We start from the raw sequence: 11827 nt of genomic DNA, 5'->3' as shown, positions 1-11827 counted from the left end.
AAATCAATCTAAAACGGTAAAGTAAGATAGATAAAGGTACTAGAATGCCTAAGCTTAAGGGGTTTAAATACGCACTTTTCAGTGCTTATCAAATGTATTGAACCAAATTGTCTCACTATTATACATTGTTTGCTATATAGAAGGAAACACCACAACACCACAAGCCCCGACTCTGTCTACAGTTAAGTAGGAACATCCTTTACACCATTCATGCCATGACCTGAAAAGATGTATATAGAATTGGAATGAGCAACCACAGCTCAGCGGGAATTGCCTAAAGCGTACTCCTTAATACCTCCATGAATCCAAACATAGAACAGATATACGTTAACGGGATCATACATGTTCAGGAATAATATATCATATGAGATAATAAAATGAAGTGTAATGCAATGCTAATGCCAATGCCAAAGCCACTTCCCACTTTCCCGAGACAATAACCAACCATTCATCCCAATGGTTAATGTATCCAGCCTGGGGTAATCCCCAGCTCCATGAGAAGAAGACTGATCATCTGTCCCTGACCTAGAGAAATCTCTAGCGCCATTTAGGGCCCAGTGACTCAACCACACGCAGAGGATGTCTCTACGTCTTCTCTAGATCCATTAACGACTTGGATACGAGGTAATCCCCGTCATCTAACATTTCACATTACTCTTTTCAACTCTTTTTCTCAACACACATGATATGAGATATTTCCACTTTCCTTTCCATTCTAGACTCATCCCCAAACCTTGCGAGATAAATGTACATTCATAATGATACAATGTACATCATATTGAAATCAATAATTTGATATATGTCCATATACAATAAACATTCTCAATTAAATTCTTTTAAAAATTCTAGCATGCTTACTAATACAATAATTATCACATAGTCACCTACTCAGGAAAATGGTTCTCAATTCAAATTTATTTATTTTCAAACAAATAACATTCAATTGAAGAGATATAATTCACCAAAGGTAAATGTTGTGAGATTTAAACAATCCTACCTCAAAATAGATAAAACTCTGCAGCAACAATAGCAAAAACCTCCACTATTGAAGAATGAAAGCCTCCAAAATTTGTGGAAAATGAAGAACACCTCCCTTTTTTAAATACACCCACACTTCCTCTTTCAACCCCTTTTTAAAACTCAATAACAAGGAAATGATTCCAAACTTTGTATCAATAGAAAGTTTACAACTATGGGAACATCTTTCATTCACAAACTCCTCTCATATTCTCACCACAAAACCTTCAAAATTGTGCTTAAAAGAAATGACTATAGAAGGGAAACAAAGACACGAAAATGGTATTATGCCGAATTCCTATATCAATTCTCCAAGCCTGCTAAAATGATATGCCACCCACACACCTAAAGTGAAGACACACATGCGCCTAGGTGTCAAGCATGCACTTAGTCAAAGATGTGACCATGGGCAATGACTCAATTGCCCCTCCAACTATCACAAAATCTCAAGTATGCCATTTGCATATATATATATATATATATATATTTTTCAAAAAAACAAACAAAAGCAACAAATCATCACATATTATCAATGATAAAAATCACTTACAATAGAACGAATTGATATAGGATAGGATTATGTTGAGGGTGTCGAACTTCAAGAACAATAGTGGATTGTTAAATATAAAATTAATTACTAATTTAATTTAATATTAAGTCTAGTAGCGGCCCTAGTAGCCCATTTTGGATTAGAACTCAAAAGATGATATCAAAATATTTCCGTTCCAAACAAAGAAAGCCCATTTGTTTAAACCTGGCCTAACAATAAGCCTTAACGGAGTGGCCTAAATTTTGAATCCTGATCGACTACTAATGCCATGAACGTTGGAGGCTAGTTCCACCAAATTTTTTGTTTTTCCATAATCGGAGTATCTGGAGCTTTTCCTCGACTAATTCACGGGACCCGTACAAGTTGCCCCACACGAATCGGATAAAGCTCCAACTATGTCCGCAAATATGGCTCCTAAGGAATTGTTTGCACTTAGAAGGAATCAATTTTGAAATCTGATACTTTATGAGGGATCGATCTTGAGACGTACAACTTTGGAACTCCTTAAATCGCACTGTTGCGGATAGGTGAGGTTTAGAAATGAGTTTTGTGTTAAACTTTTGCTTCTAAAGAGTCTTGCTATCCGTCTCCCCCTTATGAAGTCCACCGATGCTGCCAGAGTTCATTTGTTAATGATATGATTGCGTGAATTTAGCTTCCAATGGTCTGAAGACCAGTAAATTAGTTCTGACCAAAAGGATAGTGAAGTGGGGAAACCACATTTGGCTTGGAGGTAATTCTAGATGCGCAATGATAATGAGCATTGGAAAAATAGGTGTGATTGGTTTTCTTTTGCAGATTTGTACATAAGACATGAGTTGGGGATATAGAGATATGTAGGTAATTTTTAGTCCTTTTTTGGCAATTTGGCTCGAATAGCTAATCATAAAATAAAATTGTGTTTGGAGTTGCAAGGTTGAAACCGGTGACATGAGCCCAAGGCACAGGTGGGAGTGATGGGGTAAAAGCTATTTCAATGTCATTGCGAATTGAAAAAGTATTGCATGAAATTTGGGGGTATCTTTAGTTGTGTTGTAAGGGACCATAATATAATAAATCATCAAACCAGAAAAAAGATACAAAGAAAAATTATTCCTAAATTGAATTAGGCGCACAAAATAAGAAGACGAAAATAGAAGTGAGTAGTCATGTTTGGGTTTTCGTATATTATTCAAACTGCAAGGCTTAAAAGGACTTAATTTGAGACGATGTGGGGAATTGACCCTTTTGTCTCCCAATGGGCTTGTTCATTGCCCCATACATACAACAATGATGCTAGAATCAATACATGTTCACACGCACACAAACAATTCATAAAGAAACATATATTTTACAATGTTTAAATATATTCTGTTGAAAGTCAACACTGACAGGGGAGATGTGGTGTTATTTTGAAACCATAGGTGAGATCCGTAGGAAAGAAAATACATGCATGGTTCACCTTGTAATCATAAATAGAATCTCATGCATACAAAACTAAACCAATAATGAGCAATTCTTAAGTAGAAGGTGCCACCTTCTCTTGTAACAATAGTTTTAATTATTCTTCCAAATTGCATCTCCTTATTTCTCTTAGTACAGTTGTAAATCCAACAAACCTAAAAGCACAGTTCACAGCTTCTTCACCAAAAGATCAACCCCATATTCAGGTTTTACGAGTAACCTTAAAGTCGGTGAATGGACATACTTGGGAGAGAGGGAAATAGAGAAGTTGGAGAGAATCAGAGAAATCAGTATCTGAAGTTGAACCATAGCCAAGTGTTGTCCCACACACAATCGTGGTCCGAATCCAAACGGCATGTACGTGTGTGGAATCTTGCAAGCACCCGTGAGCCCATTCACAAACCTCTCTGGATTAAAGTTGAGTGCATCTGGTCCCCATATTTCAGGGTCAGTGTGCATTGTGACCACCATGGTCCAGAAGTTGACACCCTTTGGTATGTTAATGCCTCCAACCTGTATGTCATTCAAGGCCTCCCTAGACAATGCTGCTCCATTTGGATATAGACGCAGTGTTTCTTGGACCACCATTTTTAGCTGCAGAACAGAATTAGAATTTATAGTTAATTAGTGATATGTTCTATTGACCTAAAATTGTTATTTGCATTAACTCTACTATTTTAAAAAATGATCTAGCACGTAATTTTCATTATTAATGTTATCGTTGTTGTCACCATTTGGCCCAACTTTCAGAGAATTCTAATTCAATTGTGCATTAATGTGCTAACTATTTCATTTTACGAAAGCATTAATGTGCTACCTGTTTCATTTTACGAAGCATATCAAAGTCTGGAATTTGGCCACCACAAACTTGAAGAACCTCTGTGCGTACACGAGTTTGCCATTCTGGATTTGAAGCCAATAACATGAGGCACCAGGAGGAAACAACTGAAATGGTCTCGTTCGCGGCTAAGTATATGTTTTTGCAGTTATCAACAATGAATTGATCGATTTCATCTTTGCTAAGATCACTATTTTCAGCACCTTCGAGCACCATCTGCAATAGGTCCTTCTCGTACCCACTTTCCTTCCTCTCCTTCACTACCTCCACGATCAATGCATGGATCTCCTTCTCTAATGCCCATGCTTGCCTATTGCCTTTAGTAGGAAAATAACTGAAACATATAATATATGAATTAGGTATTAACTAATTAACTTAACTATTATAGCCCTTTAAAATAAAAAATAAAAAAAATACTCAACCATTATATATAAATAATAAAATTAATATATATTTACTAGGCGCCTACAAAAAAAGGAATTATCCAATTTCAGGGACGAACCAGTAAATAAGGTGAGTAGGTTAAGGAACCCCCGCTGATTTTTTATTTATATATTTTTAGTATTGAATTTACATAGCCCCCACCCCCGAAATTACCAAAATAAATAAAATTTGTTGCCTCACTCATATAATTTATTGGATCCATCTATATATAGACGGGGGAGAGAGATGCAGATCTAGAGAGACATTGAATTTTTGTTCTTATTCTTTTTTCGGATTAAGTACAAAAAACTTTTTTATAATATATAAAATGTGTAATTAATTTTTTATTATTTCAATTTATGTAAACAAGGACATTAGGTAAATTTAGCAATTAAAATATCTAAAATACCCTTATAAAAGAAATTAAAAAAATATGAAGGCTCCCTGCTGATGTAAGCAATAAAAATAATATACTACGTAATTAAATATTCATATACTGTATATAAACTTCTGGGCCTCCTCGTATCACTTTTTCTCTCATATGCTCTCTCCACACAGCCCATGCTCCATAATTCCATGCCAACCACAATATATCTCCTCCTCATATTCTCTCTACATACTTCTTTCACATAATACCCCTATTAAATTCAGAAACCAATAATTCATATCAATACTCATATCCCATGCCAGTGGCATAAGGTGAGCTCCATTAAATCCGACGAGCGAACACTACACCATCCAAAAATATCTGACCACCAAACACCATCCAAAAATATGGTTACCAAACACCACCCAAAAATCCGCCCATCAAACACCATCAGTTGTGACGGCAAGATCAATCAATGAAACAAGCCATAATTTCTTAATCTCAGCCAAAATATCAAGCCTCTATTGCTCCTACCTCAATCATATCATCAAATACATATCAAGGACTGTGATAACCCAGATTTTCAGGCTTGATTTTATTTTACAGATTTTTTGGGGGTTTATTTTTGTTAATTAAGAGAAAATAATTGTTTTAGTTTTTGTCCACTATTTTGTTTTAATGAGCTACGTGTCCTAATTTGGATGAAGGAGATGAGTAATTGGATTAAGTTGTGAACTTTTGTGTTTGTTTTTAAGTAGGACCCCTTTGGTTTGGTGATATTTACGTATCATATATATATATATATATATATATAATTGTTTTAGTTTTTGTCCACTATTTTGTTTTAATGAGCTACGTGTCCTAATTTGGATGAAGGAGATGAGTTATTGGATTAAGTTGTGATCTTTTGTGTTTGTTTTTAAGTAGGACCCCTTTGGTTTGGTGATATTTACGTATCATATATATATATATATATATATATATATATATATATACAGGTAATGTTTGTTATGGGTGAGATTTTTGGTTTACACTGTTGTGGGTGAGATGGTGGTGGTCCAAATGGAGGCAAAAAAGAAAGTAATGACAGATGGTGGTGGGTCCGCTGTTAAACTATTGTGCCAAACCATTAATTTGGGCACTTGTGTGATAATGTGTGTGCGTGTGTTGTGGATTTCGGTGAGCAACCAGAGGGAGGGAGAGAGAGAGAGAACAGGGAGGAGGCCGAGAATTACACAGAGGGCAAGAGTTGAAGAAGAAGATCAAGGAAAAATGATTTTATGGGTAGGGTTCTTTGTATCTTGAATGACTTGATTTTGCTCCAAACGGTTTTATTGATTGATTTAATTAAATATATATATTTTTTATTTTTATATTTACATAAATATGTATATTTGATGAAGTTGTTTTTGTTAAATATTCATAAAATTCTTATTATGAATTTTTTTACTGGAACTTCCCGTCTTACCACCCTCCAGACCCTCCAGTTTTAGGTATGAGGAAGAAGAATAATTGCGAAATTTGAACTTAGGTGAAAAAGCTGGTGTTGCGAATTTATTTATATATTTGGAGATTTTTGTATATATATATATTTGAGGAATTGATTTATGTATAAAATAAGGTATTTTTTATGGTCTTAAGAATATATTGATGTATTTATAATTTGATGAAATTGAGAAATTTATTAGAATTTTCAGGTCAAGAGCAATAAAATTGTAGACAAAAAGAAGGTAATTTATATATTTATTGGTATATATTATGTGAAAGAGAAACCGAGGAGATACAGGATTGAGGTATTCCTTGCCATGGACAGTTTGGTGGAGATCGATCAAAATCGATGATTTGAAGTTAGTGAAGTTGTGGACCAATCCGACAACGTTACGATCGGATAATCAAATGCTTGATTTGGTTTGTTGAGTGAACTCAATTCCGACAGTTCATCCATGTATATATATATATATATATATATATATATACACATGGATGAACCAAAGAGGATTGCTCGGCAACGCAACGAACCGGTGAGCGAGGATGTTTTGACAGCGAGCAAGTATTTCGGCGACGAGCAAGGAGAATGTGCTCGGCAAGCACAGAGGATTGCACGACGAGCAAGTGAGCACGGCGAGTAAGTGAGAGACTGAACGGCGCGGACAGAGAACATAACGGGATACAAGAACTATTACGAGGCCAGCGACGGACTGAGCTTACCAGAATGCAAGGATTGTAGAAGTGAAGGAGCCGCCGTGCAGGGATGATGGGTCTCGGCACTGGATTTTGATGAATTACCATTTCGTTGCAACACAATTCCGGGTTTCGATTAAAACTGTAGCAACAACGCTCGACGTTCTTCCTCTGAGTTCGATCGATGTGTCGTGTGAATTTTGAGAATTAGTCGAATTGTTGATAAAGTAATCAGGGCAAAATTGAGCTCGACCCATATGATGAATGTGCCACGAAGCGAGTGATTTTGATATTGAATCAATTCGAGAGCAAATTCGAGCCAGACACGGGTATGATCAAAAGGGTTTTTGATTATCTCAGAATCTGAAGCTGGAATGATTGTCATAAGGAGGCTGAATTCTTAGATGAAGAGATTGAGTTGGAGAGTTTGGATGGTGTGTTATTGTATACAGAGAAGACACAGAGGATTTGAAGAGAGAGAAACAATAGAGAGGGAAAAAAACTTCTTACATCACACTGAGGGCATTTTGGGATTTTTATAAAAAAATAATAGGTCAAAATTGATGATTAGGGGACAATTTTTTCAAAAGATGGATAATACTGTGTTATATGCATTTTTTTGTTTAATAGAAGTGTTCCTTGCACATAGTTTGCATGTATAGGGAAGGTGTTTGTTTTTTTTGCACTTTACCTCTCCTTTATTTTTCTTTTTTTTTTTTACTAAGTATTTTTTTTTTTACCAAGTATTTGGGTCTTCCTGATGGAAATTGTGTCTCACATTCTATTGTAGGTTTTTATTAGTTGTTAGACAACTTTTTTTTCTTGTAAGGTTTCTTGTACGTTGGACAAGTTGTGGGTTCTAACAAGTGGTTTCATAGGTTCTGTTGCGCCCAACACTTTCTTAATATCAAAATACAATCCGATTTATAATAATAGATTATTCAGCCATTGAGTTGATGAGAGAGTAGTTAGGGTTCCCAGTGCAGAGCATCTCATTGTCTCATTTTGTTAGGGTTTGTTCCCATTGAAAATTGGGAAGAGAAAATTGGGTTTAAAACAAGTTAACTCGTTATATAGAGAACATAAACGCCATCATTTTCTAAGAAGTGAATTTGTCACGTGACTTGTATCCACTAATAGTTGAACCCAAAGACCAACGGAATGAGATTTTTTGTTAAACAAAAAGGGGCTAATTACATAAAACCCCCATTATTTGTAACTTTTTATCGTAAACCTCCAATTTATTTTAAAAAATTCTTTATACATTTAAAAGTGATAATATTACCTCCAAACTCATGATTGATCCTTTAAATTAATTGTGAAATGTCAAATTTACTCTTACTATTTAATGTTAAATTAAAACTTAAAATTTTTTTTTTTTTAATAACGATTTACCTTTTGTCATTATCTAATAACGACGTCGTTTTTTCACCAAATAATTTCCTTCATCCTATGATATCAGGCACACATATATATATATATATGGTGGAAATATATATAATTGGATCTTGCTATAGATATCAAACTAACTCATTTGAAACCCTAAAAATAACAATGACGACGTGTTCAAGTTCGCAAACTAATGTGATGCTTCACTACCTTTGAAGGAGTTGGACTCCAACTTTGTAGAATTGGAGTCGCCGGTAAACGATGACACGAACGAATTCGCCGCCGACGGTGATGCCGCCACAAAATTAATTGTGGTCTCCTTTCTCTCGACAGATTCGTTTTTGACCAACTGGCCAGTGATGATTGTGAGGTAGAGGAGGCAAGCGCTGAATCGGAGTGGGATAGTAAACCCTAGAAATCAAACCCTGTTTATCCTCCACCTTGTGAAGATTGATCGTCGCTTGAATGAACGACTTAGATTCTAGGGCTTTATGTTGTTGTTAAGGAGGAGGTGGAGAAACAACACCTCTTCGAAAACGGGCGTGACCGGTTCTGGTCCAATCGAGCAAGAAAGAAGACGAGTATTTTTATAATTTTACAAAAGGTAAATTTCAGTTTTAAATATAATATTAAATAGTAAGGTTAATTTTGTCATTTCACAGTCTGATTAACGAGTCAAGTATTGATATTGGAGCAATGTGATTGCTTTTAAAGTGTAAGAAATTTTTTGAAATAAATTAGGAGTTATGGTCAAAATTTAAAAGTTGTGGGCGTTTTATGAAATAAGCCCTAAATGGTTTTCCCATGGGGGTTGGGGTGGTCTAGTCAACTTTTGTTTTCTGTTGGAGAAGTTTCATTGTGTATGGTATTGCAAGCCCCTGAAGAAGAAGGCTTACCTTGCACCAGGCACCCCAATAGACAAAACCTTTTTTGAGGTGGCTTCTTGGAGAGTTTTGAGCTTAACAAAAATCTGTTTTCCCTTGATGTAACTGCTTCCAAAACAAGCTCTCGAGATTACTTCTCCAGAGAAACTTGCCATATACTCGTCGATGTTTATGTCTGCAATTCCACCCTCAGTTTGATCAATTCTACTCTTCCATGCATTCAGTAGTGTGTCAGTGGACTCCAAAATTAGGTTTATCATTCCCTGCAGGATGTAATTAAGTTATACATACAGCCAGTTACTATATATATTTGGTAATTAAACGCAATTTTATCAAACAAATCCAGAAGCAAAACCCAATTAATTTGTTTAAGATTCCTAGAACCTAAACCATTATGGTGTGGTAATAAATTTGTACCTTGACCTTGTCCATGTATAATTCCGGAGCAAGGATTTTCCTGTAACGAGCCCAGGTAGGTCCATTTGAAGTTAGAATGCCCTGACCAAGCAATGGACCGAACTCTTTCTGGTGATATGAAGGCTTCCCCAAGTCGAAGGATTTGTAGGTAGTAATCTCTTTCATCAAATCAGGTTGGTTCACATATAATATTTGTATGTTACCAAGTGAAAACATGAACAAGTTACCTGCAATTAATGTGTGTATATACATCATATAGCAATCATTTATATAGTTATCTTTATTTTTCAGTTTGGGAAGCAAATGTAGTTGAGAGGAGACACAAATACAGCTGGGCATTGCGAAGCATCCATGAAGTGTCTATATATATATATTATATGCTTTTGTGATCCACACATATGCTAACATGTGCATTTGGATAAACTCAAAAGTGGGCGGCTATAGATATACATATATGCTTAATTTTGTGCATGTGCCCAGGGGGCTGCAGCCCCTGCCCCCATGGTGGCCCACTATTTTTTTTTTTCCTATACATAAATTTGTATAAATTGTAAAATGCAACTTCTAAAATTAATAAAACAGTCTCTCTTTTTCTGAATTCACTAAATTTTATTTTATTTAATGCGTATAATTTATAAATATTTATAAAATACTCCCATAAAATTTATGAATTATCCCTTATAAAATTATCTATTTCTAAAATCGTCTTTAATTCTTTATTCTTTTTCCTTCTTATTCTTCAAATTTCTTTTTATCATCTTCAAAAACTTTTGCATTCTCTTTCTACAATTAAAACATATTTTTCCTTCAAAATTCTCTCATATTTTTTCTTTTTATTTCATTTTCTTCTTAAAATTTCCTTTTTCTTGCACTCATGCATAATTAATATGCAATAACCTCTCTTTTTTTCTTTTTCTTTTTTTTTTATTTTTTTATTTTTCACTTCTTATTCATTTTTTATTCACTTATATTTTCTGCCTATTTGGAAAAAAAATTATTTTGTCAGTGTTATCTATCATGTCCCTTGAACCAAAATCCTAACTTCGCCCCTATATAAATATATATATAAATTAATTGTAACATATATGCATATATGGGAATAGGAATAAGATCATATATATATCGCAGAAATATATAACAAGTATATATATATATATATATATATATATATATGTCTCTCTCATCGTGTGTGTTTTTTACCATATTGTTTTCTCCACTGCTCCAAAGAGGGAAAGAGAGTGCCAAACCAATTGTGGTTGAGTGTGTTTTCACTGGTAGACCTGGCTGCAGCTGGGGGTTGCCGCTTTTTGAACTCCAAGAGATTACCGAGAAGCAAAGTTGGTGGCGGTCCACCTATTCCCTGCTTCCTCATAATGGATCGAACCCTCTCCGGCTCCATCACCAGAGCCTTATACACAAGCACAAATACTCCCATAACACCAACCGAAAAAACGGACACCCAAAATTCTAACATAACATGGAGGTCCTTGTCCATTGTTCTATCACTCTTAATCCTTACACACTAGCAGCCAAGTAGTGTATTATATATTCTTGGTGTGTCCTTGCATGAATAATTTTCCAAACTCAAGTGCTCGTTATATAGTGAGTGTTGTACTATAATTTCGCTATCAATCATAATGTGTATATATAAATATTTATATACCACATAAATGATAATTGACTTTTAGGCTAATGCGATAAGCAACTGTAAAGCGACGGAACTGTATAGTGAAGCAAAGTAACAAAGTCAAAATATTTTTATACCACGTGTTGTTGAAAATTTAATAATGATCCCGGATTTCTTTAAGTTTGAAAGATTCAACTTGATTTGTAATTACACTGCAAGAAAAGTCCAACATGTTGAACAAGGAGAAGAGTAAATGTGGAAACAGATACCATTCTGTGGCTCAAAATTAAGTAGGCCACGTTTCGAAGACGTATCACAGTCACTGTTGAAATTTCGGACAATCATTTTGTCTCACACTAAATTTGGCTCAAAATAATCTGACATTGTGTGAGAATGAAAAATTATGTGCTACTTGATATCAAACCAATAAATCAAGTTTTTATAATAGATTAATATAATTTATAGAAAGTATTTGTCTATCGGTGAGTAATATGATATATAATTATAAAAGGACAATACTTACTTATAATTACAAACTATTTGTTGATGTGGTTCGATTATAAATACATGTTAGTGATCAGTAAATAAGTATTGTCCTAATATATCTAGGGAAAAAACACCAAGATTTAGTAAATTATGATGCAAGATTATAATTTTCTTTTGTCAACATATGAAATGAAACGAATAAATG

The 11827-nt window shown here is 34.6% G+C and overlaps 1 protein-coding gene across 1 annotated transcript; it reads right to left on the bottom strand.

Moving 5' to 3' along the window:
* Nucleotides 1-2810: 2810 nt before the first annotated feature.
* Nucleotides 2811-11080, bottom strand: LOC132306453 (cytochrome P450 714C2-like). Its single transcript, XM_059803835.1, has 5 exons — nucleotides 10710-11080; nucleotides 9510-9736; nucleotides 9105-9355; nucleotides 3828-4182; nucleotides 2811-3604 (listed from the first exon to the last, which is right to left on the bottom strand). Exons 1-5 carry the CDS (start codon nucleotides 11002-11004, stop codon nucleotides 3179-3181), a joined length of 1554 nt encoding a protein of 517 aa, XP_059659818.1. The 5' UTR covers nucleotides 11005-11080; the 3' UTR covers nucleotides 2811-3178.
* Nucleotides 11081-11827: the final 747 nt, after the last annotated feature.

Source organism: Cornus florida, unplaced genomic scaffold, assembly GCF_030987335.1.
Source record: "Cornus florida cultivar Cherokee Brave unplaced genomic scaffold, ASM3098733v1 CherokeeBrave_3.0.0_Hap2_Chr05, whole genome shotgun sequence".
Taxonomy (NCBI): domain Eukaryota; kingdom Viridiplantae; phylum Streptophyta; class Magnoliopsida; order Cornales; family Cornaceae; genus Cornus; species Cornus florida.
The sequence above is the reverse complement of the archived record's forward strand: the minus strand, read 5'-3'. Positions and strand labels throughout refer to the sequence as shown.

Bases quoted from the DNA above. Each gene is read 5' to 3' on its own strand.
- LOC132306453 (XM_059803835.1), bottom strand. From the start codon at position 11,004: ATGGACAAGGACCTCCATGTTATGTTAGAATTTTGGGTGTCCGTTTTT. The intron at 9,737-10,709 runs GTAAAAAACACA...CATTAATTGCAG, and splicing joins GCAGTGGAGAAAACAATATG to GTAACTTGTTCATGTTTTCA. The intron at 9,356-9,509 runs GTACAAATTTAT...TACATCCTGCAG, and splicing joins TATACATGGACAAGGTCAAG to GGAATGATAAACCTAATTTT.